Source organism: Pararge aegeria, chromosome 10 (genome assembly GCF_905163445.1).
Source record: "Pararge aegeria chromosome 10, ilParAegt1.1, whole genome shotgun sequence".
Taxonomy (NCBI): domain Eukaryota; kingdom Metazoa; phylum Arthropoda; class Insecta; order Lepidoptera; family Nymphalidae; genus Pararge; species Pararge aegeria.
In genome coordinates, this window is record NC_053189.1 from 16,282,321 (window position 1) to 16,310,178 (window position 27,858).

The following is a 27,858-nucleotide window of genomic DNA, read 5'->3' on the forward strand; positions in this document are numbered from 1 at the left end:
TGGGTAAAAAATAAGACCTACATAAATATACGGCAAAGGTAAATTTGAAAATAGTTTTATTGAAATGTGAACATAACACATGGTTATCAGGAAATTAGCATCAGCTCAGCATGGCTGCACGCTTGAAGTTGCATGCAGGACGTCAAGAGCATTGCACAGACCTCTGTAGTTTACCTGAGATTAAAATTTCGTTGGTAAATTAATGTAAACTAGGTAGGTACCTACTACCTATATCTAGCCAAAATGTACCTACGTGTTCCTGATACAAATCCGTTCACGCCATCAGTTTACGCCAACCTAAGTTTGTTTGGCGTAAACAATTGATTGGTAGTCGCAGTAACATTGATCCTTGGAAACATCTAGGTAGGTACCTACGTGAAATTCGAAAATACTCTGAATATCTACATACCTGGCTTTATAGTCAATGTAGGTATGAATAGTTAAGCTGTCTCTTATTTACACGCTGTCATTTGCGAGGTGACTAACTGTATATTAACATACTGACCTCTTCTCCACAACCTCTCCTGTAACCGAAGCATTTGTAGATGAGATCTCTTTCGCGAGCTGATAAAAGCGAGAGCAAACCGCGCTGGCACAAAGCGCGCTCCACTGAAACGCGTGGTATCGTGCCACAACGCTGCTTGTCAGAGTCCTGTGTGATATAGGTAGGTACCTAATTAGGAAAGCAGTGATAGCCCAGTGGTCCAGTGGGTAGGACTTCGATTTCCTTTCGGGGGACCGAGTTCGAATCTCGGCACGCACCTCTTAACTTTCCTAAGTTATGTGCGTTTGAATATAATTTTCTTCAACGGTGAAGGAAAAAATTGCGAGGAAACCGTCATGCCTGCAAATTTATAATGCTCTCAAAGGGGTGTGTGGAGTCTACCAATCCGCACTGGTCACAGCGTGGTAGACTCGTTCCCAATGTGGAGGAGACCCGTACCCCTGTACTGGGTGGTCTATAATAATATTATGATAATGATGATGCTTAATTAAAAAAATATTACTCTGGTTTCTCTAATAATCATAAGATATTAAGTAGGTACTTAGTAGTAGTAGTAGTAGTAGTAGTAGTAGTAGTAGTAGTAGAGAGCTAAAATATGTTATGTTACCTATACGAGTTCGAGCTATTTTTGTGGCTTACAAAGGTTCAAAAGGTCCAATCCTCAATTTTACGAGTAGTCGTCGATAGGTGGCGTTCTACATAAATAATTTTTCATTGACCATTGTGCCACAATGATAAGACACGAGGTGTTCACATTAGCTTTAAGTTGCCTTGCACTCTGAAGTATGGGTTCTCAGAAGTAGAAGATGATATTATTGTACCTAGTGTTCTTGGATTTCTTCGAAAAAAAAAAATCGCGAAAAATAATAAGTTGTCACCTTGAAAACCTCGAGTATATTTGACAACTGATCTGGAAACTTAGCCAGCTTAGCAAGAGCGCCTGCGACTACGTTCCGCTCCTCGAAGTTGAGGTAGTTGAGCGGAGAGTCCACCGTGGGAATATGCGGCACTGGTTCTAGCAAAGGGGCTCGTTCTAATCCGCTCTGGGTAAGAGCTTCGTCCACGGTTGCGCAGAATCTCTCGTACTCTATGTAGCGCCGACGACCGGGGGCACAGAACCTTATATGAAATTTTTTGGTTAATTAAAAAAAGGTCTTTCATTTTTCATAATGTATAGAGGAATATAACCGATGAACCAACAATCAAAAATCCTTTATCGGGTAATTTGTGTGCTTCTCAATAAAATTATATAGGTTTTTATAAGCGGATAGATAGGTTTTTATAAGCGGCCCGTTAAATTTAAATACAGTTGGTTGTGTATTGCATTGCTGAATTATTAAAAGCAACTAAAGAGCAGCGCACTAAACACAACGTATTGTATAGTTGTAGACAGCGTCAACTAGATGTCGTATAGAGCCCTGTATTAATAAATCGACTTCGCCACCGGGCTATGAACAATGAACAAGTCCGCTATTGATGCTTGAGACCTAATCTAAAAAAGTTTATTTAGCTGGCCTAAAGCGGTAATGATCGCGAAAATTAATCTGATAAACAACAAAAGAACCACCAGCAGTTAATTTCAATCGGATTATGTTAAACCTCACCAGGATCCAGTTACCTTCTAGGTACGTAAATAAACAATATATCATTACAATACTAAAGATCTAAAAAGAAGTCCAGAGTGGTAACAAATTCGGAATTACTAAGCTTAAAGCTACGGTGTTTTAGTAAACAACATCTTAGTTCTACGATTTGAGAAATTCGAAAATGCTATTCATAGGTACATTGAACCACACATACACCTCCATCAGCGTGTCCATCTCAAGCGGTGTAAGAGCCAAGCCAGCGGTAGCCAGCCCACGGTAGAAATCTGGCCGCGGCACCACCAGCTCCCGTTGTTTGTCGAATTGGGAAATAAAATCTCGTGGACGCAGGCCATCGCGCACCATCTGATAAACATAATCCAGCTTATTGATGCAACACTACAGCGCGCAGACCTCTTTTCAATTAGAGCATGGATTCAGTAGCCTTACAAGATTTGCTCGCTCTCAATCGAGGAGTCGTTTTCGAGTATAGATCACTTGAACATCGGAGCAATACGGATCTTACCTGCATTGTGTTAAAGCTTAAATATTCCTACAGGTCTTTACCACGGGCTCGCTGTTTAACGTTTGTAAAACAAAAATCAGAAGTACAGGATTTGCGTCTCTAAAGCGGGTGTCATTAGGTCCATTTCTCTTTAACGACACAGTGTTTAATACTCGAGAACGACTCCTAATTGCAAACGATCGAATATCCTACTAAGGCTACAGAATAGGCTGGTTGAGTTGGCAGGTACTTAAAGTGAGTGGTTATATGTAAGACCCGATTAACGACAAAAAATATAGCTAAAACGGTCCGCGGTCCGTATAACTAGAACGGATCGTGGAACTTTGCCGGTGTAATAACAGGCACATCGAGACTTATGTGTAGTAGTGTAGTATAACCTAACGTGTAGATAACTACACGTTAGGTTATTGAACACTGAACGGCACGTTGCAGGTACTAGCATTCCTAACGAAGTATTGCTGTCTATAGGAAATGGTTTTGCTTAATGTCAAGTGGGCCATGTGCTTAGGTCACCAATTATTACTATCGTGCTCCCGGAACAGAGCATGTATTCACGGCAAAATTTTCACCTGCCAACTCTATAACGAGTAAGCCTACTTGGTTCAACCATAGGATTCGAGTGACTGCATCATCAACTTATCAAACCATTAGCGGTCCACTACAAAGCATAGGTCCCAGTGCGGACTCCACAAGTGTTTGAGAATATTATGAAGAACTCGCAGGCATTTAGGTTTCCTCACGATGTTTTCCTTAACCGTTAAAGCTTGAGATATTTCAATAGCTTACTACGCACATAACTTACAAAAGTTAGAGGTGTGTCATGGGCTTCGAACTCGGGCCCCAGACACTAAAATCGAAGTCCTACCCAATTAGCCTACAAATATAACCGCTACGTGTTACGGTGTGATCTGCGCTGTCGAAACCACGTCACACAACAGTTATCAAAATTTCGTTACCTTGCCCTTGATCTTGGCGAGGATTTGAACAATGTCCGTCTCGCGCAGGTCAAAAGCAGTGCGGACCTGCGGTTTGCGCATGGCCACCGACGGGCCCGCGATGGTGGCGCTCTCTACTGGCCTCTCTTCCAACTGAAGCGAAATTACTATCATCATAATACTCAGCCTTTAATGTTCCACGTGCCCCCATTCTAATAGGATTAATGGATGTAGAGGTTTTACCATACCTTCGTGACAATAACTGCAACCGTCAGCTTGGATAACACACTCCGCGGCACGGGGTGGATAACGCGATATCCTAACGCCGAACTGACCTACTTCTTTGTCAGAAAAATCTGGGTCAGTGAAGTCAGTAAGAAAAATGTGTGTAACATTTTATTTTACCATCTGGTAATCAAACTTAGGAACTTGGGATCTGAAGTCGAGTATTCTAACCTAGATAACTAGACCAAAAAGGCAGTGGTAAAATTTGGAACCTTCAAAACGCAGGTTAGCAAGCCAGTGGTTTTTAGCTAGTAGCTATGGAAAATGAACCTGCTAAAGATGATGATTTGATGAGTTATTTGAAACAAAAATAGTTCAAATTTTTGTGATGTTAGTTTGAACCTTTTGAGGTATTTTACTCGGGGGCCTAAAAGTTAAGTCTAAACTTTTTTATTGAAGTAGGGTATTATCGTTCATTGAGGCTGATATATCCCGGGGCATTGCCCGGCCTTGCCCCTAGGGTAACTTACGACGCTGTTTCGTCGTCGATATTTGCTTAAAATAAAACATTTCTTCCTTTTTCTGTTTTTCTGGAGTATTTTACGCTACAGCAAAAAAAAAAAATATACCTCCTCAAGCAGTGCTACATAGCTGAAGCCACAGTCGTCAAGGTAGCGCTGTTCAAGCGCGCGGAGTTGCGCCGGCGCCGGCAGTACTCCAAGCCTCGCCAGTACGCGCCGCACTTGAGCACGTGATACGTGCCCGTTGTTATGTCTATACAGCACGAAAAACTAGTGTATTTAGGGCATGCATGTGAGTCGAGAAAATGAAGTAATAGGATAGCGGATAGCTGAAGCGACGTCCATGAAATTCTTTTTTTTTATTGTCTTTTGTATGGAAGAGTGAGGCCGATTATGTGCGTTTTTTTATACATTTACCGACTTTGGTAATTATTTTTTGTTTGGTACGTTATACCTCAGAGATAGGCACATTTTTCTTGGCACGGACTTAAATATGTTGTAGAAAATATTTATTTCTTGCTTTATCGCTTTTGCTTGCTTAGTCGTAACAAAGACGGTTCTTTTTTGTAAAAACAATTTTTCAAACAAAAATGAAAATTTTGCAAATCGGTCTACAAATTACGGGAGTTATGTCTGTATCTATATTCAATGAAAAGACATATGTTATGATGACCTCCTCCTTTAAAAATGAGCACCTACTCATCATGCTCCCCAAAGGAAGGCCTCAAATCGATGGAACGCTCCTTGCATGCAGCTCGCACCCGTAGTAGCGCAGTTTGAGCCAGATCCACTTCATACTCCGGTTGTCCCCCGCGGTCTGCCGCGGACCCCCGAGGGGGCAGCTCGGCGACTGCCTCCGCAGCGGCTCCGGCCAGCACGTTTGGATGTTTCTCCAGCTCCTTTATTGCAAATACTGTTTCCAAGGGACAGAATTCATTATCATTATCATACTCACTACCGGCCCACTACTGGGCACGGGTCACCTCTCAGAATGAGAAGGGCCATAGTCCACGCTGGCCAAGTGCTGTTAGACTTAAGACGCCTTTGAGAATTTTATAGTAAACTCTCCGGTAGGAAACCGTCTCGGTGTTTTACATCACTGTTCAAGCGAGCAGGCCGAAGAGATGACGTTTAGCCATAATATTATGTTATGTATCTCAGTACGTAAGTTTAATCCGTACTATTATTATAAAAGCAAAAGTTTTGTGTAAATGTGTCTAGTAAAGAGTAAATGTTATTAAGTTTGTCCTACCTTTACATCCTAACTAAGCAATCAACTAAATTATTGGCATAGAGTTAGTTGAAAAGACGAAAATTAACATAGGCTACTTTTTATTCCAGGAAAACAAATGATTCCCAAGAGATTTGAAAAAAAAACGTTAATAAACGCTTGCGAAGAACGCGGTCAACTAGTATTATGGTCTGGACGGCCGATTGGCGCAGTTTGCAGCGACCCTGCTTTCTGAGTCCAAGGCCGTGGGTTCCATTCCCACAACTAGAAAATGTTTGTGTTATGAACATGAATGTTTTTCAGTGTCTGGGTGTTTATATGTATATTATACCTAAGTATTCATAAAAATATACATCAGTCATCTCAGTACCCATAACACAAGCTACGCTTGCTTTGGGGCTAGATGGCGATGTGTGTATTGTCGTAGTATATTTATTTATATTTTATTATATACTAGATATGCCCTGCGGCTTCCCTCGCGTAATTTTGGGAGGCAGTCTACACCTAAAGTCATATATGAGATTTTTTCACGAATATTTTTTTTATCTTACGTAATTTTTTTTTCATGATGAAGTATACTTTATTATTTCTAATACCTCCAAGAATATGTATAAAAAGTTTCATGAAGATCGGTTAAGTAGTTTTCGCGTGAAAGCGTAACAAACAAACTCACATTCACATTTATAATATTAAGTAGGGATAGTAGGGATAGGGATTAGTAGGGATTATGATAAATTAAGGTACCTATGGAAACGTAATAAATAAAGGTTACTTTAATGGACGAAATCCGAAAAAACCACGTCGTAAGATTCTTAAGCAGCTTATAGATGCCTATATTAGTATCAGTATTAGTAACCTTGATCACAATCGTCCTCAAAGGTCCGCCAGCAGACACGCTCTGGATCGTTCGGGTCCACGTAGTGGCGCAAGATGCACAGGGCCTCGCTGTTAGTCATGATGCTGCCAAGTCCTATAGCGTCCAGCGCTCGACGGAACTGCTGAGGGGCTATGCGACCACAGTTGAGAGGGTCGTAGTCCTTTAAAGTACTCGTAAATCAATACTAATAAAATAAATGCGTAAATATGTTTGTTTGTTTGTGCTCCTTTAACGCCCTATACAAGTAACCAAACAACTGAATTTTTTGCATAGCTAGTTGAAAGTACAGTGGCGTAGTCATAGGCTGTCGACATAGACAACTTTTGGTCCTGGGAACACTATTATTTTTATAACTATTATCGTCCTTACTGCACGTCCTAATAATAATATTAACCAAAAGAATTATTCACCGCGGGTTACACCGCGGGACGCAGCTAGTAAATAAAAAGATTTAGTTGTTTTTAAACACTCTTGACAATCAAATAACCGTACTTTAAGCTTTAAGCTTACTTGTACAACACTGCTTTCGCACATCATCCGTGCGAGCGTCAGTACTTTGTGCACGGTTCCATCTAAAAAAGCACTATCCGCAAGCTGTTCCCGCGTGGCACCAAGAAAGAAGAAGAAACAAACAGCTTGCTGTCCAAAGCCAAATCGAAACGTATTTTTCTTTGTCGCTAGGCGTGTATTTACGCCTAATCGAAACCTATTCATAGGTCCACAACTCCAGCGCGTGGATTTATCGCTTTAAACTGGCTTTAAGATTGCTGTCAGCTCGCTTACGCGCTGTTTTCAATAGTTTTGTTTTATTTATTGTGTCTAACAGCGATTTTATATTAAAAAAAATATTTGTTATAATATATACATTACACAGGGTTTGCAAAACCAATTAAAGGTAAACATTACATACTAATTTCGCTTATGGACTAATCATTTTTAAAGTGATTTTATGCTGTCATATCTAAACTGTACTTATTCATAGTTAGAGCTTAAGCTTATATTTGAATGCTTATTCTGCTATTCGGAAGTGGTGCTGTATAAATGGGCTACAACCTTTGTTTATACCTGTTATATTCACGCCGAAGATTGCTCCTGCGGTATAGGTCTTTAAAACTTATCATAATGCCAAGATTCAGTCGAGGTAGATACTTAGGTATTGAAAGGTCGAAATCTGTCCGGGGGCCTTGAGGCCTTGCGCCCTTACTTGGGCTGTAACTTGCGGTAAAGGTAACTTCTCCTTTATTTTTTTTGCATAGTTTGAAGTTCAAGTTTCTCATTGAAGCTTTACGTGCTTGTTCTTTACTTTATAGGCTACTACTGTAAGTGGATTTCTGTGCCTAAACATGGGGTTTATATAGGCAAATATATTTAATTATGACTCTTAGAAAATATATAGGTACTTCTAGGTTCTTTAACCAAGTAAGTTGTAACTCACTCTGAAGAATTCCGAGACTCTAATCCGGCGTTGCAGCACAAATTCCTGGACGCGCATCATCAGATCAAGCAGGTTGCGCGTCGGTTTTGGCGGTTCCAGCGCAGGGTGGAAAACGTCTGAGGGGCCTAACTTCGCTGCAGGTATCCCAGCATCTATTTCCGGTCGGACCAGCTTGGGAAGAGTCGTGTCGATGACTGCTTTGGGGTGGTTGAAAGCCTGTACAGAAAGCATATATCATATTTTACGTCGTTGGTTGATCGCAATGCAACGATAAATTTGTATACGTTGTGTTTTGCTTTTGTTTTGTTTTATGTACATTTGTGACTTAGACGTATGCAACACAAAAGTACTCAAAACAGAAAGGGGATTTACGTGGAGACCTTGTCCGTCATCATCATCATCAACATAGAATCGTTACCCACCGAGTACAGGGCACGGGTCTCCTCATAGAATGAGAAGGGTTTAGCCTGTTGTCTACCCCGCTGGCTAAGTGAGAAAATTATGGAGAACTCTAAGGCTTTCAGGTTTCCTCACGATGTTTTCCTTAACGTTAAAGCAGTGATATTTAATTATAGAGATCTCTAAGGCTTTCAGGTTTGCTCACGACATTTTCTTCACCGTTAAAGCAAGTTATATCACATATCACTTGCTTTAACGGTGAAGAGGTTAAATTGCTTAAAATAAAAACGCACATAACTCTGAAAAAACAGCCGCAGATCGATATACATATTTTTTTCTCGTGAGTAAGTCTTCATGGATATACACCACACATAAAGAGTCGCAGAGGTTATGCTGGATAAACACTTCGGTATTCTTATTTATCCTCTGGTGTCTGGGTCACTAGCACGCAAACAAATGTAAAGCACATCTTAGGAATGTGCCGTCTTTCCGTTTTCCTCGATAATTATGTCCACCAATTGACTCCTCCAACTTATATGAGATAATACGAGAAACTAGTAGACATAATTACCTCTTTTCGAGCATCTTAGCCATAAAGAACTTTGCGAGGAAGTAAAGCGCTTTTTACGTGTCGATAGGATATAAACTGAGTAACCTTAGATGCCTTGCAGTTTAATGGTTAAGGGTCAAGGTGAAACAAAACGAACAGTTGCCAAAACCATGAAGTAATTGAAGTAACTAACCGGTCCAAGTCCCAGGATGCCCTCGTTCTTAACAGCCTGGACTTGTTTGATGAACTCCACATAGTCAAGAGTGTAGGAGTCCTTGATGAACCGGCGCACCAGTAGATTGAAGTCCTCGGGGGTAACTATCACACCGATGTAGTCCAGGATGCGGGCGAAGTGGGCGAAGGTAATACGCCCATCATTTTTAGCAACCTACATGTATAAAACCAGCTTTTTAAAGCGTAAAATATATGACCATTAGATAATTATAACTGGTCCAAGGTCTCGACTCTAAACTCTCTGACACAGGTTAATTATAACAAAAGCACGCTGTCATTTCATTTTCGTTTATTTTATTAAATTGATTAAAAATTGTTAATCAACATATAACAGTTTTCTATTTCTTTCCTGACGTGCACAAAATATTGTTAGTTAATAAACCTGTTTTAAAATAATTTCTGAATACTTAATTTAAAAATAATTTCGACAATATTGCAACAATATTGCCTTGACGGCCCCGTCAAGTTCATGTTCATATGCCTATCTACCTCCTTACAGTATTTTGACCAAGGTATGCGTAAAGAAGGAAGGTGCCATAAAATGCAAAATCCTTCGCATTTATGAGTGATACAAAAATTTCAGGGTATGCAGTGCTTTTGTGCATGTATGGAGTGCACGCCACTGGCTATATATATACATAAAGCAATAAAAAATAAACAAATTTTGGCACAGGTTGCCTCTCTAGAGATATGGTATCAGAGCATAGATCCCCCACCCAGCTCAAATGTACTTGCCTTTGCGCTCACTCGACTTATCAATTTTCCCGCTCCGATTCCATACCAGGTCTTCATGAGTCGAAGTCGACCACGCAAGGTATCAAGAATACAACAACATTACCTATGGCCAAATAAGACCGACTCGGTTACCAACCGGCTTTCTTTGTAGAGACGATCCCCTCAAGCATGAGAGGGACTTACAAGTTCATAATCCTGGAAGTAAGGCTTCAGCGGTAGGTCGCGCTGTGCAATGGTGGCAAGCAGGCAGCAGAGTCGACGCATTTGCCACTGGTCCAACTTGTGACATTCGGGTTCTGGAGTTGGCGGGCATGCTTCCAGGATACAGTCTGCTGAAGTCTTATCGCGGCCTCCTGCATCTGTATTAGCATGATAACGTAACTGGTAAGCCTTGCACAGAATGTCATTAAAATATGACCTCCGACTAGAACTATACTTTTCTCCACCGTGCAGGGCTGAACGAAAATTTGAGATCATATTATTAGAGCCTAGAGGTGTACTTTTTTTATAAGGTTTTTTTTTTAATTAAAGGGCGTTGAATATCGTGATAAAGTTTGAAAGTAAGTCTATTATTTCTTTCAAATTTCCATGGTATTTGGTCTTTTAATTTGAAAATAATACAAAATTATTTTAAAGTTTAGAAATATTCTACGCCAAACGGGTGCAATTCGGAATGAAACCAATCGGAGATAATGAAGGACGGAGAATTGAAGCGGTGATAGCTCAGTGGTTAGAACTTCGGCTTTAATTCTGGGGGCCAAGTTCAAATCCCAGCAAGCACCTCTAACTTCTAAGTTATGTGCGTTATAAGTAATTAAAATATCGCATGCTTCGACGGTGAAGGAAAACATCGTGAGGAAATCTGCATGCCTGAGAGTTCTCCATAAAAATCTCAAAGGCGTGTGAAGTCCACCAATCCGCACTGGGCAAGCGTGGTGGACTACGGCCTAAACCCTTCATCATTGTTGGAGGAGACCCGTGCCCTGGGCCGCTAATGGATTGTTACGTTGATCCACCAGGCACAAATCTTTATATTACGGCTTAAAATGAAGCAGTACACTCGTAGGACCTACACAGTTTTTATTTATCATACCACCCCAACACGGCTAGCATCGGAGACATTTTTCTAAGGGGAAAGGAAAAAGTTTCAAATGTAAGTACCATTCAGGTTTTATCCTCTAATGTGTAAATAATAGCAAAATAAAACACGAGTATTGTGTTAAACTTCTTTCCCCTGCTGCAGTACTTCGGCAGGTGGACAAATAAATGTTATCCATTGTCAGTGGATATAATCTGGGGATAACATTTTTATCTCCTGCCTATGCCAGCAATGCTAAAGGAATAGGATATTAAAGTATTTATTTTTCCAAGTTGAATACTGACTAGATATTATACTTTGACATTGTATCAGCTTTTTTAAATAAACAAATAAATTATCATTTATATACCAGTATGTCTGTACAAAAGGGTTACTAAAATTTTTCATAAATAGACCATAAAATTTAACTAAATTAATAGTAAATGCAAATAATTTTATGGAAACAGATTATAATTAAAAGAATTGTAAAATCACAAAATATATCACGATAAACATGTGAAAGATAAATACAAATCTAAATAATTATATTATTAATTAAAATTAAAAAAACACACAGTTTGCGTGTAGGTTGCTCTAGCGATCGGAATAGGCACCATGGGAAAGGTTATACAGGATATCAGAAATTCCACGCAGTTGCTGGCATCTGCTAGTCGAAGTATAAAAGAATTAGCTTCTCGTGGATTTATGCAAAATATTTCAACAATTTTGACAAAATGGTGACTAAGCCTGACGCTATCGATATTTAGGAAATTGAAATTGGATTTCAGCTTAATAATATTTTTGCCTCGTTTGCGCATATCCTGTATTAATAAAATTTTTAGAGAACTATAAGGGAAAATGCTTTCCCCAAATTAATGATTTCATACATTTTACCTTCAAACAGTCACGCTATTTGGTTTCGGAAGTCGTTATTGCTCTAGATATATATATTGAATTTTTTACAAGATTTTTCGAACTTTGCGTTCTATTATTTTCCTTGTTTGCTCATGTTTTCTAATATTTTCCATGTGGACTCGTGTAAACAGTTGTTACAGCATTTCTAGTATGTAATAACTCAGCTCATACTATCAATATATTTTTTATTTGTACAGTAATAGCTGACTGACTATTTATTATATTTATTATCGGATCGACACTTCCACTTATAAAAGTGCCGTCCTATATCCATCAAACTGAGACATTGATTTTAAGCACGTGCCCCTATTATTACACGCGCAACGACGCCTTTCAAACCAGAACACAGCAATGTGACAAAAAGCTCTGCCACTAGTTTTCCGATCAAGAACATAATTTGGTGATTTTTTTATATCACTATCTATATCACTACATAGTCTCTTCCGGCTGTCAGTCTGTCCGTATATATTCTTAAATCTTTAAACAACGCAACTGATTTAGATGCGGTTGTTTTAATAGATGGTGATTATTTAAATATGTAACAATCTCCCATCTGATGTATTTCCTCAAAAATACAATCTAGGGTTATTCAAGGGGCGGATAAACAAATGCCTTAAAAGCCGGCAACGTATCGGTGGCTCCTATGGTGCTGCAGATGTTTATGGGCGGCGGTGATCACTTATCATCAGGTGACCCACTTGCTTGTTTGCCCGCTATTAATATAAAAAAACGCACTTTTCCACGCACTTTTTTCCACGGATTTTTTCTTACGGTTTTACTATCACATTTTTTTCAGTTCGGTCGCGCAGCAAAACCCCTATCCCCTCCAAGCCTGCCGTAAGGAACTTCGTTCCAAAAAAAAAAGATAAACCGTCAAACCCTCCCAAGGAAAGGCCTTTAGTCAAGCAGGCTATTGATGATGATGATGACTGGGACTTATGTTACCTTCGCCATGTATGATCTGGCATAGCTGGTGGTAGAGTACGCGGCCGTCCTGCGCGCGGAAGTAATCAGCAACCTGAGCGACTTCAGCGTCTGACAGGCCGAGGACCGAGCGTAGTGGACCCGCTAGTACTGACACGAACTTGGACTCTGGATGAAAAAAGCGAGACGTGAAAATAGATCAGAAGTAGCTCAGCCTTTTCGTCTTCAAGACCACTGGCCATGTATGTCATACAGGCTCAGGTTTTGGGTCAGACCCCTGCTTAATTTATACCTAAAGTACTTTTAACCGGGTTTTTCGTCTGCGTCTATTACGGTTTTTACGAATCCCGTGGGAACCTTTTGTTTTCTTGGGATAGCCTATGTTACTTTGCGTCCTTTCAACTTGCTATTTGCAAAAAATCAAGTTGATTGGTTGCTAAGTTATGACGTAATGAACGACAAACGAACACTTCCTTCACTTCGAAGCCTGGAAGATTTCACTACAAGTGATAAGCCTTTGTTACACACACTTTCGCATTTTAATATTAGTAAGGATTTTTGAAAATTCATCAACTAACTTCCGCCAAGCCTCCTTGGTAAACAAATAAACTAGGCACTTTATGTCATATAACTATCTGAGTCAAAGTTCATGATTACATCAACATCTGCACCGTTAACTTGTATTCCAAATAAACTAGGCGCATTAATAAATTTGATGACATCGTTGTCAAATTGGAAAGTGTTTAAGGAAAAAGCACTTTACCAGAAATAAGGGAGTTCCCCTCAGGATCCAACGGTCGATACCAGTCCCATAGATTAAGACCCACTCGGAACGCGGCAGCGCGGATCTTATTGCAAGTCTTCCAGACGTCCGCCAGACGCACTATCTGAATTCATAAGAGGGAATTATATAAAACCAATCTTTAAAGAGTTACAAAACTAGATAGGAACGAATTTAGCAGTGTCGGGTAGATTGTCCGGGAACCGGATTGACCGGTTTCTTTCAAAGGTTTTTTACGCTGCTTCATTGCAAGGTATCAAAAATCTGTATTCTCAGAGCTCCCTTAGAGGGACAGTAAGCTTCCAGTCGATATTACTAGACGAACTGCACAAAGCCGATAAGTTCAACTGCACGCGATGTCGCCCCTCGTGTGCATAGAAATTATTCTCTACGTCGTAATATCAATTCAAAATACAGCTGTAGCGTTCCTGAGTTCCTTTAAAATACTTATTTGTTGGTTAAAAGCGTATTTTTCAGGAAAACCTATGCTAATGTTGTGCACACAGAGAGGCTGTTGTCTACACGTCCTAAACTACACGTCAACGGACGCTTATGAACCAAAGACAAATATTATATACCTGAAACTGCGCACTATATATTCTACGATTGTAAGCATGCGTCTGCGCCGCTCTACTGAAGCAGGTCACGATTATAAGCAGTCCTAATCCCGACTGCAAGCAGATGAAAATATCAACTGCACACCGCGTGATAGAGACCTGAGTACGTGATTTCCGCGTTCGCTGAAGACTACTTTTAGAGTATTGACTGAATTAAACTTTGTTTCAGTTTTAAATCGTCAACATTTTTAGTCAGTCAGCGCTTTTAGCTGAGCTTTTGTGAAATGTAGAATATTTAATCAGAGGTATACATAGGAATTAGAATGTGTGATAAGGACGATTTTACTTTGACTTTTACTGGAAAACGACTCGATGGATATAATTAAGATTCTATGATAACAGACAATAGGAAGGTGTACTTTAGGGGTCGGTAAAAGCATAAACATTGTAATGGAGTTACCGTATCATGCATTTTGAAATCCTTTTGTGAAACAACTTGGTTAAATTTCCTCTGCCGAAGTTTGCCAAAATTTAGATACTTATTACAAATTTTTCATTCTCCGTGTTGATTTTTATCTTATTGTTTTCTGGGAGTTTGTGTTATTTTATTTGAAGTTGACAAAGTTGCGTTGCTTATTTTGATGGCCAGTATTAAAATTATTAGTAGGTACGTCCTCATTGGACTAGTATTTGCACCTAAGGACATGAAATGCCTGTTTTTTTTTTTTAATGCTTGATTGTAAAAGGTAAATAATTCGTATATTCCACATCAGTTAAAGAATGAGGCGTTCTTCTAACAGCGCAATCTCTTCCCATTTCTGCACTCCTGGTAGACCGATTCGCAAAAAGTTATAAAAATGGCATTTCTGCGATTGTTCAAGGGGGGACCCTTGCTAAAATAAAAAAGTTGTAGCCAACAGGGATTATTGTATCGGCAAGCCACAAGTGCTGCTTTCAGTTAGACTGCACGATATCACGCCAGCCTGCAGACATTTTTAAAAACACGCAAGACCACAAGCTACGCTTACTTTGGGGCTAGATGGCGATATGGGTATTGTCGTAGTATATTTATTTATTTATTTAATTTAAGTTACTGATCACTGTATGTAGGTACGGTCCATAGTTAAAGCGGCTGAAACCGAGAAACACAGATACTTTTTATTATAAGTACACGCTCAAGATATGAGACCTTTCGACCTTTTCATGAAGAACCCTCGCGCTATTTCCGTCCCAGCTTACGGCGCAGCTTTTACTCGCCCTCTAGATAGATTTGTCAATAGGGACGCGAATCGGTAACGATCTGGCATATTTTTTAACCGACGCGAAAACGACGGGGTTTTATAAGTTTGACGTGTCTATGTGTGTCTGTCTTTTGATTTTTTTTTGTTTGAAAGGTTAACTAGTCTGGCTGGAGTATTCTTAGCTATGTTTGATGAAAATTGGTCCAAGATGGCGGATAGCATATTTTTGACAACTACCTTCAATATGGGTATCAATTGGGCTTGACTAGTAGAACACTGTGCACTACGATAAATTTTAAATCCAAAATGGCTGCCACAACAAAATGGGATTTCTTTTTCATAACTCCCTTAATATGGCTATCAAATAAAAGGGATTGACTAGTAGAATAATGTAAACTATATCGAAAGTATGGGTTTTTTTTTTAAATTTTATATATTATTTTAAAATAAGCCAGTCCTTGAATGCAATCTTCCCCTAGCGAAGAGTACGTAAAAGGAAGCACAACTAAATTAAATTAATTATTAAGAATGTGTAAATGTATTTATGTGTTAAATTATAATATTGAATAAGCGTTCCGATGGCTTTACGGAAAGTATTACTGTAAATGCTTTAAAAGAAAAGTGTTACTACAATAGTTTTAACGTAGCAACGGTTTTGGTGAGATAAAAGTAAATGCGTGGGTGGTTTCGAGGTTTTCTGTGAATAAGTCAGCATTTTGTTGTACAAACCTCGCTATGTTTAAGAAGTATGCTACATCTGTAGTTTAGCAATGTACGCGTATTCATAGTATTAAGGGTGTTTTGGGTGTGATAAACGTAGCAGGTCCTGGTATATTATATATAAGTAGTGCTAACATTTTATTAAAAAGCATCCATGTATAGAATACGTTTTGAAGTGATGGGCGTGTTGGACCTTTTAAGGTTTTTCTTTTTTGTTTACAGAACAGGTCGCGATACAAGAGAATTGTGGAAATAAACTACGGTTTTACGGTAGCAATGTATAGTGTACAATACTGGAAGGTTCGCGAAAGCACAAATCTGGTGTGAAAGAAGCTTAGCTTAGAATAGCTTACCATTAACCAATTCGCAAAGATGAATCTGTTTGTTTTTGGCATTATTTGTTACCAATAAGCGACGCAACCATTGAACCGATCTTGATTAAATTTGGTACCAAAAATAACTTTACGTAATTTTAGATATCGTAGTATATTTATTTATTTTTTTATATTAAGGTAACGTAAAACAAAAACTACTGCTTTTATTAATTATTATTATAATGGCCTAAAATCGCATTTAGTTTTAGGTAACGAACGAAGTTTTTTTTCACTGGTTGTAGGGACCAGTGTATCATCATCTCAGAGCTAGGGAATAAAAATGAAAGGCCAGTAAAACCTTTAACATATTAAAGCCAATGGTTAAAAAAAACCTGGATAAAGGTTATCTATTAAGTTTAAGTATGCCTTTTACATCAGTCTTATAGCATAGTCAGTCTTATAGCAAAGTCAGTCTTATAGCTAAATTTTTATATGCATTTTAAATTTATAAAATTGATCATTCCTCCAAGTTTAGGTAAAAACACGAATAAAAATAATAAAATTACTATTCATCACCTAAAACCCATTTACAGAATGAGAAGGGTAGGTATAGGATAGTAGTCCACCACGCTGGTCAAGTGCAGATATACAGTTTTCATCACGATTTTTCCTTCACAGCTGAAGCAAGTGATATTTTATTGCTTAAATTAAAAACGCACATAACTCCGAAAAGTGTGTGGCGGGGATCGGAAAGGGAAGTCTTACCCGTTACTATTATATATGGTGAATTTTTTTATAACGCACTTTGTGACATTGCTTGGAAGAACACCGCTCCGCTTTAATCTCTCACAACAAAGATAATGATTTTAAAATGTTGATTTGGACAAAAGCAACTGCTGTTATTCTTCTCAATAGAATCTGCCTCCGCAACCGATGGCAAAGTCCCTACAAACATGCAGGTGAACTTGATATTACCACCTACCTCTCTTCTTGAGCTGTGTTTAACGCCTATGGTTGCCTGGAAGAGATCGCTATGTAGCGATAAGGCGGCCAAATCGTATACTTTTTGTTAAATTTTTATTTATAATCTTATACTATATGTATATGTGGTGTGCAATAAAAGTGTATTCATTCATTCATATTTTAAAGGTGATTTTAAAGAACGTAAGTCTGGGTCGAAATAAATGAATTTGAACAAGAACCCTGAAAACGTTTCATTTATATTTTGGACAGTCGTGATGAAAGAGTCGATGCGATGCTATGCTAAAATGTAGTACTATGAAAGGCGTGTGGGAGGTTTTGAGGCATGCGCGCTGGCCCGGCAGAGCCACCAATGACGTCAGGACATCGATCGGGACCTACAGCGCCGCGCACAAATTTCTCCCCCGATTCCTGCGACCTGTCACATCTAGCACGTGAGCTCAGATGTCGACACCACGGGTTACGTAACGTGTTCCACCACACTGGTTTTAATGTCTGGGGTTAAGCAAGTGCGCGCCCATGTCCGGACTAAGCTTTAGGACAAGGAACAGCCCTTCGCAGAAGACCTCCCTCCGATGGGGCGACAGCTGCACCAAGACTAGCATATAGCCTCACTGAGACATAGGTCCATAAGCTACCGCGAGTGTTACAGTGTATTTTAGATTATACCTATTTTTTATGATGGATTATTCTTATACTAACTGGATGTTATAACAATTTGTATAAAAGACGTTTGGTGTGTGTGAAAGGGAGGCGAATATATCAACGGAGGGCTTTTCATTATCAAGTGAGTTTCGTAAGGTGCTTCAAGGCTTATCTAAGATGTGGAGAACGCTTTGAATAGCATGTAGAATGTTTGCTTAGTTGGCTTAATTAACTAGAAATGCTTAATTTGTTCACTTATGTATTTTTTATCAACTACATATAGACACCTGAAAATCAGTTATTTAACGTTCTCATCAAATATCGATTGACAAATTTCTTTGTTAAAGTTAGCTAACGCGATCTTCTTTAAATAAATAACTTAGAACAATAGTTAAAGTACAATTAATTCTTCTGTTTGCGCACCAATTATTTTTTGTAGCTGTTGATGAGCTTTTAGAAACAAATATTTAAATATCAACATCATCACTAATATTTCTATCCATCACCGGCCCAATACAGGGCACGGATCTCCTGCTACAATTAGAAGGGTTTAGGCCGTAGTCCACCACGATAGCCTAGTGTGGATTGGTGGGCAGCAACTTCATGTATAAACAGTCTTATTTCAACCACTTGGCGACCACAAGTTCAGATATTACTAAAATGATAGATATCAAGCTATTTTGGCTATTTAGCCAATTTTTGTCAATTTTTACCTTTTTTTTTAACTTTACCTGAAGTGTCACTTTTACATTTAAATTTATACTAACGTTTCATTTTTAGGTACCTACAGCTGTCTGTTATCATTTTACTCAACAAAAAATCCTTAAAGTCCGGAGCCGATTTTGATAAATCTTTATGCATTAAATAGGTATAATTTCAGAGGTTGTTCTTAATCGAGGTTACCAGTAATATGACACAACGGTGTGTTTCGTTATTTATTGTTGTTTTCGTCGTCAGTTATGGACTTTCAATTGATTGGAACCAAGTTTTTAACTGGTACATATCGTCACGTAAGGAAAAATCGTTATGCCCTCTTCATGCAAGACGTTCGGTTCCAACCGGTGTCGGATATAATTGTCATGCGCTGACCGACATACTTGTTTACATCAAATGTAGGTATATGTTAGTTAAATACGAGAGAACTTTAGACTACAAAACCTCGATCCTTATATATAAGCGGTATGGCCACTAGGTGGCGCTTCTTCGATAACTCGTTGGTAGAAAATCTTCCACACCGCATAAAATACAGACAAATTGTAAACAAAAGTTTTACAAAAATTATACAAGCTGGTTTTTTAAAAAACAGCTCAAGAAGAGAGACGGTGCATATTGCAGCGGTGTGAAAGATTTTCTACCAACGTGTTATCGTAGAAGCGCCACCTAGTGGCCATACCGTCCCATTATTGAAACTAGATGGATGCCATACAAATTGTAGATAACTTTAACGCGATCGAATAAGTAAATTAAGGTAGAATCTCTCACACACTAGCCACCCTGATTATAGTCACCGAGCGCAAACTTTTTTGAAATTGTTATGTGAATATATACTGTTAATTGGTTTTGCGTATATAGGCGACAGCACAAATTAATCGATTGTCTTGGTTAAGCAGCGTTTAAAGGAGGCCATTGGTCTACCAAAATAAGTATAATTTTGGAAGTCCAATTTTTACATGTAGGAATCATTCAGCTGTCGATTCCGATCATTATCTCTCTCACCTGATTATCATCATCATTACCTACTACTGGACATAGGTCTTTTATACTGATTTTTCCATGCCAGGATCGTGTACGACCTGAACCTTGGGACCCCCTGCGACTCAGTTTATGTTATTTGTACACCTTGTCACCGTGACCCCTACCTAATACCATAACATTTTTCTTTCTAGTACAGCGTTGGCACTCCAATATATATATATATATATATATATTTATTTGCATATATATACAACTACTATCTTTAAGATGTTGGAGGGCCAACGCTTTATATATATATATATATATATGCATATATATAACTATCTATATATATATATGCACCACCTACCTCTCTTCTTGAGCTGTGTATTATGCCGCCAAATTGTATACTTTGTTTAAAATTTTTGTTTACAATTTATCTATATTTATATGTGGTGTACAATAATAGTTATTCATTTATATTGGGTGCTCCGTGCTACGTGCCCCACCCACTGCCTGTTTAGCTTCACCACTCGCTGAGCTATGCCACTAATGGCCGTTTTCAGTAAACCTAGGAAACGTTTAAATCGGATTTAGGGGAATGATTTAGGTCTTTCGTTTAGGTACTACGTAAATTTTCTAATCCTTAACGATTAATTAAAACCTTTACTTGTAAATTATTCGTAGCCTATTAACGTCCCAATGCTGGGCACAGACCTCATATCTATCATAGGAGAGACTGTTTAGAACATAAATCCACCGCGCTGCTCGAATGTTGGTTGGTGGGCTTTAACAACTAATTACAGCATAGCTCTCTCCATAGCCCGCTGGATGACTCTGAGCCTTCTTATAAGGTCCATAGTTAACGACAATGTTTCGTAACCATAGGTCACTATTACCACTAATACTCGTAAGTGACAAATACGGGGGTTGAAACCGCCAATTTCCTAACTCCTGGTTAAATTTTTGTTGCAGAACAGCAAAATGATCAACATAGCGGGTGTTATCTCGATCATCCTTTTCTACGTGCTCATCCTAGCTGTGGGGATATGGGCTGGACGAAAGAAGCCAGCTGGAAATGACTCCGAAGAGGAGGTCATGCTGGCGGGCAGGTCTATTGGCCTCTTCGTGGGGATATTTACGATGACAGGTTGGTTTCAAGACGTAATGTTGGAACTCATACTCCTTCCCTATACTATTCTTACTCCTTACCTATATTACGAGTACGTCACGCAGCGTACTGCTACAAAATCTACACCTACCTCAATAAGTCGGATACAAAACGTAAAGTTTTCTCAATCGTACTTAACTTTACCTATTTGCATCTCGGGGTTGAAACTGTCCCCCATCACAGCTGGTACAAAATGTCAGAATGCTTATCTTAACACCTTTGTCCACTCTCCGAGCAAGGGTGAAAATAACATCCAATTTTCATCCAATTCCATTCTCCATCTTGCTGTGCTTTGGCAGGTGTACAAGCAAATTTTATCCCTTGTCAGGGGTTATAATCGGGGGATAAAATTTTTGCCAGCGAGTAAAAGGAGGATATCTTTCAGCACGGCCACCATAGAATTAACATATTGACGGCCGATTGTCGCAGTGTTCAGCTTCCCTGCTTTCTGAGTCCAATGAAGTGTGTTCAATTCCCACAACTGGAAAATGTTTGTATGATGAACATGAATGATTTTCAGTGTACACATAAAGACTTATAATATTCAGATAAACACTCAGTTTATCTGTATATTAAAAGTGTTTATGTATATTATATTCATCTAATATTCATCAGCTATCTTAGTACCCATAACACAAGCTACGCTTACTTTGGGGCGATGTGTTTATTGTCGTAGTATATTTATTTATTTTATTTTTATACAAGTATTTTAACTAGGCTATCACTGTTCACGCAGGGAAAACCTTATGTAATATTTGAATTAAAAATAAAAAATAAAAGTGAGCTTCTTAGATGATTGACCTGCCCTTGTTTGATCGATCTATTGATGGCTCTATGAAGGGTATTGAAGGCTAAGTAATTACGTGGGTGACAGTGTCTGTTTGTTGTAGCGACGTGGGTGGGCGGCGGCTACATAAACGGCACCGCGGAAGCTATCTACACCTCCGGCCTGGTGTGGTGCCAGGCTCCGTTCGGATATGCACTGTCTCTGGTCTTCGGTAAGTCATTTGTTGTTTTTAACTTAAATAATTCTTGTTTTTGATTTTGTTTCCTAGTTTTAGTTTTGATTTTAATTTCAATTGACGGCCGACTAGCGCAGTGGGCAGCGACCCTGCTTTCTGAGTCCAAGGCCGTGGGTTCGATTCCCACAACTTGAAAATGTTTGTTTAATGAACATTACTGTTTTTCAGTGTGTGGGTGATCTGTATATTATAAGTATTTATGTATATTATATAAAACAAAAAAAATCTACAGTTATTTTAGTACCCAAAACACTAGCTACGCTTACTTTGGGGCTAGATGGCGATGTGTGTTGTGTCGTTTGGGGCTAGATGGCGATGTGTGTTGTGTCGTTTATTTAAAAAAAAAAGTTCAATTTAAATTTTGGTTTAAATTTAAATTAAAATGTTTTTGACTACACTGGCGAAGAACCTTGTGCTAATAGGCACACTTTCAGCCATAACAATAGTTAATTTTTTTTTTTTATATTTTATATATTTAAATTTTTATTCCTATAAGTGAAGCCTAAAATATTTTTTTAAAATTATTGTTTTTAATACTGTATGTTAATCAACCAACTCCAAGCTAAGAACAAGTTTGCAAATAACTGTCATTGGTAAACCTAAACTATGTGAAAGAGCTCGTTCAAGAAGTACTATCCCTAAACTTATTTTTTGCCACCCAGCAGTATTGCAGTGAATTTCTTTGTTCCGTTCTGAAGCGCGTTGTTGCCGGTTCAATTACAGGCACACATAACTTAACACCTACGCCTTAAATTGATAAACAGTCAATTAAAAAAAACTTTGTTCTTATCTCTATGTCAGTTTTAACGGCAATCATTCCTGGTGGAAGAAAACGAGGCCTATTTGCCTAAGTGCCTTTTCGCTGTTGCCTTGTTATACCAACGTGGCCAGAAACACAGACAGACAAAAGAACCCGGTAGAATGTTACACGAATTACACACAATCTTATTCCTCCGTCTACCAAAGAACAGTGAGACGCCGTGACCGGTGGCGTCCTTATGTGGTTGATATTCTACCAACATGTCCACGTCACAGCTCCGTAAAACAAGATAGAGAAAAATGAAATGAGATGACAAACCTACTATATACATCTCTCTCTTTAGTCGGTCCCTCGTGACCGAGGATTGTGATCACTGCTATGGCGAGTAATCTTGTGATGTATGATGTCTCTCCAGTGGGTCCTGTCATTGGCTATTTGTACTGCCTTCAAGAAGGACGGGCACCAGTTTCTCTCAGTTGGACATCTGCCACGAGGTCGCTGGCCTTCTACATTTCCAACCACTATTAACTGTTCAATGTTCTCGTTTCCACTTCGGCGTGAATAAAAAAATAAATATCTCTACAAAAACCCTAAATCTTAGATCTTTTTGTAGGAGATTATTCTGTAAATACAAAAGCCCTTTAATATGAAATGAATATAAATGAAGGTTAAATAAAGCAGCACCAGCCCGGCCGAAGTTGAGAGGCGCTTGACACATATTTGGACTTTAACGAGGCCCCTTTAACTGCCACCTCACTAACTCACTAAATACTATTGTTACTCTCATTCAATTTACCGTAATCACGTAATTCCAGAAGACCTTTTTTGTATTAGAATAAATATCAAATTACGTTTGAAACTAAAGGTAGCAATGCTACCTATTACTTTTAACGCTAACCGAGAATCATTTCCAGAGACTCAGGACTCGGACATAGTAAAAATTTATTTATTTCAAGTAATTTTACTCTGTTAGCACGTTTGAAACGACAAGTCTGTCTGTTTGTAGTGACTCTACCATCTCGATTGACAGTATAGTTATTGGATGGCAACTTTTAAGTATCTTAAGTTAGTTCAGGATCCATACCGTCCAGGAGCTAAGACCGATATAACGTACTACGCAACGCTACGTAATTTGCAGGACGATATAATTGTTAAATTATATAAATACTAGCTGTTGCCCGCGACTTCATCCGCTTCTGGTTTTGTTTTTCGAAAGTCGTGCCTCATAAATGTGGCAGCACTTTATGTATTTAGGATATAGAAGCCTGGTGTATAATCGTCAAACACTTTCGCCCCCTCTCCCAAGAGAACTGAGCTTAATTTCGGGATAAAAAGCATCCTATATTACTTCTTATACCTTCAGGAATATATGTACAAGTTTCGTGATGATCGGTTAAGTAGTTTTTGCGTGAAAGCGTAACAAACAAACTTACATTCACATTTATAATATAGGGATAAGTAAAAAAAAAAAATCGGCTGGTTGATTACCAGCTTTGATTTGTGATGATCTCGTTATCAATACATGTTGGAAAGAAACGACTCTTTGATATAACCATACACTTTGTAGGACAAATATTTTTTCAAATAATTTAGATACTTATCTTCAGATATAACAAAAAAAAAATTCAGTTTGGAATAAATATTTCAGCTCTGTTAGCTACCACAATCGAGAGTTTCATACATGAAATTGTTGGGCGTCTCATCAAAATGAAGCTACTCACGGACTCCCAGGACACAGAGTTGTAACAAAATAAAGAACTCACATATCCAATGCATATCCTGTCTTAAGTTTTTACATTTTATAAGGATTTATTTTGGGAGAATTCCTAAGCGATGTACTGTCAACCGATAGCCTCTAAATCCTAGTTTTAAAATTTAGCTAAGTTTAAAATTGAAGTCAAGATTGATTGCAAATTATCCCTATCCCTATCCCTACTAATCTTATAAATGTCAATGTAAGTTTGTTTGTTAAGCTTTCACGCAAAAACTTCTTAACCGATCCTCATGAAACTTTGTACACATACTCTTGGAAGTGTTAGAAGTAATATAGGATACTTTTTATCCCGAAATTAAGTTCGGTACCTTTGGGAGAGGAGATGAAAGTGTTTGACGATTTTACACCATAACTCCGACAAATTATAACCGATTTGAATGATTATTTTAGTACTATAGAGGTTATAATATGTGTTTTATTATGCCCAAACTATGGTTGGAGATAGAGGACAGAACTCTTCAGCGGACAGAAGCAAACCCCTCATTTAAGGCTTAACGATACTGAATACTACAACTTAATTTAATGCCACATCAAAAAACAAAATCAAACGCAGACGAAGTCGCGGGCAACAGCTAGTAGAAAAATAAAGTTTTACATAAGCAAAGTCTGAGCAAAGTCAATCACATTATAGATCTCAGCCTGGGACGGTGCAGTGCACCGGTAATATCATTGAAACCTAAATGGACTAATCAACATACGACGTAATCAAGGTTAATCATCCACCGGGAACGTGTGGTGTACGGTGTGGTCGTAACACCGTACATCTGCATTTGTGGCTACACATCACGTGTGCTTTGAGCTAAAATCAGCACCGAAGCCACGTCAAATGGAATACATTTTCCCCAGAAATTCCATAAACACCAGTCTACCCGTTTAGCGATCGTTATCCGATTATTTTCGGCCTTAATTCATTGAAAGCTCGAACAATCGTATTTAATAATATAGTAGGTTGCTACGTAACTTGGCGGCTAAATAAAACCAAAAAAATACTTGGTATATCGAACTCGCGTTCACGGGGTTTTGTACTACAAATTACTTTTCCGTTATCAGTTGATACTAACGGTCTTAAAAATAACTGTGGTATAACGTTGGGATAGTAATGCAGTATTTTGTACACTTGAACTGTAAGCACGCCGTTTTTAGGTGTAATTTTGAACTACCACTTGTGCTGGAAGGATCATGTCGACAAGATTAACAGAAAACTATGCAGCTCTAGTTATGTACTGTCGATGCTTGTTGACGTCTCTTCCATTGAAGTAGCGCCAGCAGTATTAACATATCTTGCTAAATATTGATTAATAACTATTATTTTATGTAACAACTGAGAGTTCTACTTTATTCCATGTCTATACGTAAGGTCTGTAGGGTTTTCGCTATAAGTTTATGTAAAGTATCCTAGGCTTTATATTTAGTTTCACACTCATATAACATATAATGGTAATCTATTTTACAAATTACATTTTTAAAATGTAATGGTATTCTATCGGGTTAATTTGTATGAAATCGTAAATATACAAACCGACGAGACATGTCACAATTTGATGTGAGTTAATTTATTATATATATACGAGAGGGTTATTTGTCAATAATGGAATATTTCGTATAAAACATCGTATAGAACAGAGGCAGGTTTTTTAAAAACAAATCGGATTAACTCTACATTTTTATAGCAGGATTATATACAGGTTGTGACCGTTGGACCAAATACGCTCTGTTCCCACAAAATGGGTTGCCGGAATCGTGCAAAAATTAATTTGCTAGTTTGCCGTATTCAAACAATATTTCGGCAATGCGATAGGAATCTTAGTAACAGTGTGTTGTTGTAAAGATTTCTATGTTAGAGTTAATAAATTAATATTAAATCACTATCACATGAAGGATGCGATGGTTGAATAATGCCCCCTTTATTACTATGCCCCTATAACTCCCATACCCTCACTGGGTACTGGGTATCATCTGCATACCCTGTGCATAGAGGGTATGCACAGGGTTTGCAGATGATATAAAATAAAGAAACTCTCCAGTACGAGTTATACATTTTTAAGGGTAGGCTTTTTATAACTCTTACAATGCCTATCCTTAACGTTTTTATAACTCTTACTGGAGATTTTCTTTTTTTTTATCATTTGCATACCCTCTCTATGCACGCCACTGCCCATACCCTATATTACTTAACTATTAGACATGTTACTCGGCGATTTTTTATAATATTATAGTCTTGTAACTTCTAAAAACTATGCGAATTTGACTTGCAAGGTATTGTTAATAAAGCGACGACATGCAAATAGTTAAATCTTTCATGTATGTAAAAATGGCCGGTGTGAGCATAGTGCCATGGGGTGACGGCAGATTAGAACACAGTTCAATCAAACAAATAAAATAACCTTTGTCGTACACCATATGAAATGTAATATAAAACACAATTGAAACAAAGTTAAGGTACAATAGGCGGCCTTATCGCTTATAAGCGATCCCTACCAGGCATACATAAATCAATATTTAAATATAATAAACATATCTGACAAAAAGGGATAAATAATACTAAATAAAATAAGATATACTTACTTCATATACACATATGTATAATATAAAAAAATATGCAATGTGTAAATGAAAACCGATACCTTCACAGGCCTTAGAGGTACATTATTTTCTGTCTCTGCTACTTATCCGAGAAATCGAAAAGCTAATAGTTTTCGAGTAAACCACTACCATAGTTTTTATTGAAAGGCGAGTTCGAATCCAGCTCTAACTTTTCTAAGTTATGTGCGTTTTAATCAATTAAAATATCACTTCAACGGTGAAGGAAAAAATCGTGAGGAAACCTGCATATCTGAGAGTTCTCCAAAATGTTTTCAAAGGTTTGTGAAGTCTGGGCCAGCGTGGTGGACTAAGGCCTTAACCCCTTCTCATTGTGGGAGGAGACCCGTGCCCTGTTGTGGGCCGATAATAGGTTGATATGATGATGGTGATGATTGATATAATGAAACATGGTTTATTATTGTCAACAGGAGGCGTATTCTTCGCAAACCCGATGCGCAAGCAAGGTTATGTGACGATGCTGGACCCTCTACAGGACTCATTCGGCAGTCGTATGGGCGGATTGCTTTTCCTGCCAGCCCTGTGCGGTGAAGTTTTCTGGGCTGCCGGCATCTTGGCTGCACTTGGTAAGTCAACTTCGTAACACTTTTCAAAATTCAAAATTCGTTTATTTCAAGTAGGCCTACTTTACTACTTACTTACTAAGAAACACTTTTGAAACGTCAAGTACTCGTATATCTGTTTGTAGTGAGTCTACCACCGTTTCGGAAAGCAGATTCTACCGAGAAGAGCCGGCAAGAAACTCAGTAGTTGCTCTTTTCCAACATCATTTCTTTGACTAGGTGCTTTTGATGCATATTTTTCAATAGCTGCTGCCCGAGTTCTTCGTTGGCCTTTATTACGGTTGGTTCAAAAATGCCGTGTTAACCTTTTTTTGTATAGTAATAATTTTCGGACCAAGCAGATCGCATATAACAGAGCAACATATCACGGGGCATGCAAGC

The 27,858-nt window shown here is 38.4% G+C and overlaps 2 protein-coding genes across 2 annotated transcripts in view; one reads left to right on the top strand and one right to left on the bottom strand.

Annotated features, from left to right (window-relative positions):
- Positions 1-39: 39 nt before the first annotated feature.
- On the bottom strand, positions 40-14,483 carry LOC120627073. Its single transcript, XM_039894918.1, has 14 exons — positions 14,472-14,483; positions 13,437-13,560; positions 12,695-12,841; positions 9,940-10,115; positions 8,981-9,175; positions 7,839-8,054; positions 6,383-6,563; positions 4,995-5,208; positions 4,404-4,548; positions 3,571-3,702; positions 2,306-2,454; positions 1,384-1,624; positions 506-652; positions 40-174 (listed from the first exon to the last, which is right to left on the bottom strand). Exons 1-14 carry the CDS (start codon positions 14,481-14,483, stop codon positions 106-108), a joined length of 2,148 nt encoding a protein of 715 aa, XP_039750852.1. The 3' UTR covers positions 40-105.
- Positions 14,484-17,691: 3,208 nt separating this feature from the next.
- Positions 17,692-27,858, top strand: part of LOC120627062 (high-affinity choline transporter 1) — a 36,148-nt gene continuing 25,981 nt past the window's right edge. Inside the window, exons 1-4 of the mRNA XM_039894905.1 lie at positions 17,692-18,054; positions 20,562-20,736; positions 21,648-21,755; positions 27,325-27,480. Coding sequence (XP_039750839.1) covers positions 20,571-20,736; positions 21,648-21,755; positions 27,325-27,480 — 430 coding nt within the window. The 5' untranslated portion in view covers positions 17,692-18,054; positions 20,562-20,570. The remainder of the gene's footprint in view (positions 18,055-20,561; positions 20,737-21,647; positions 21,756-27,324; positions 27,481-27,858) is intronic.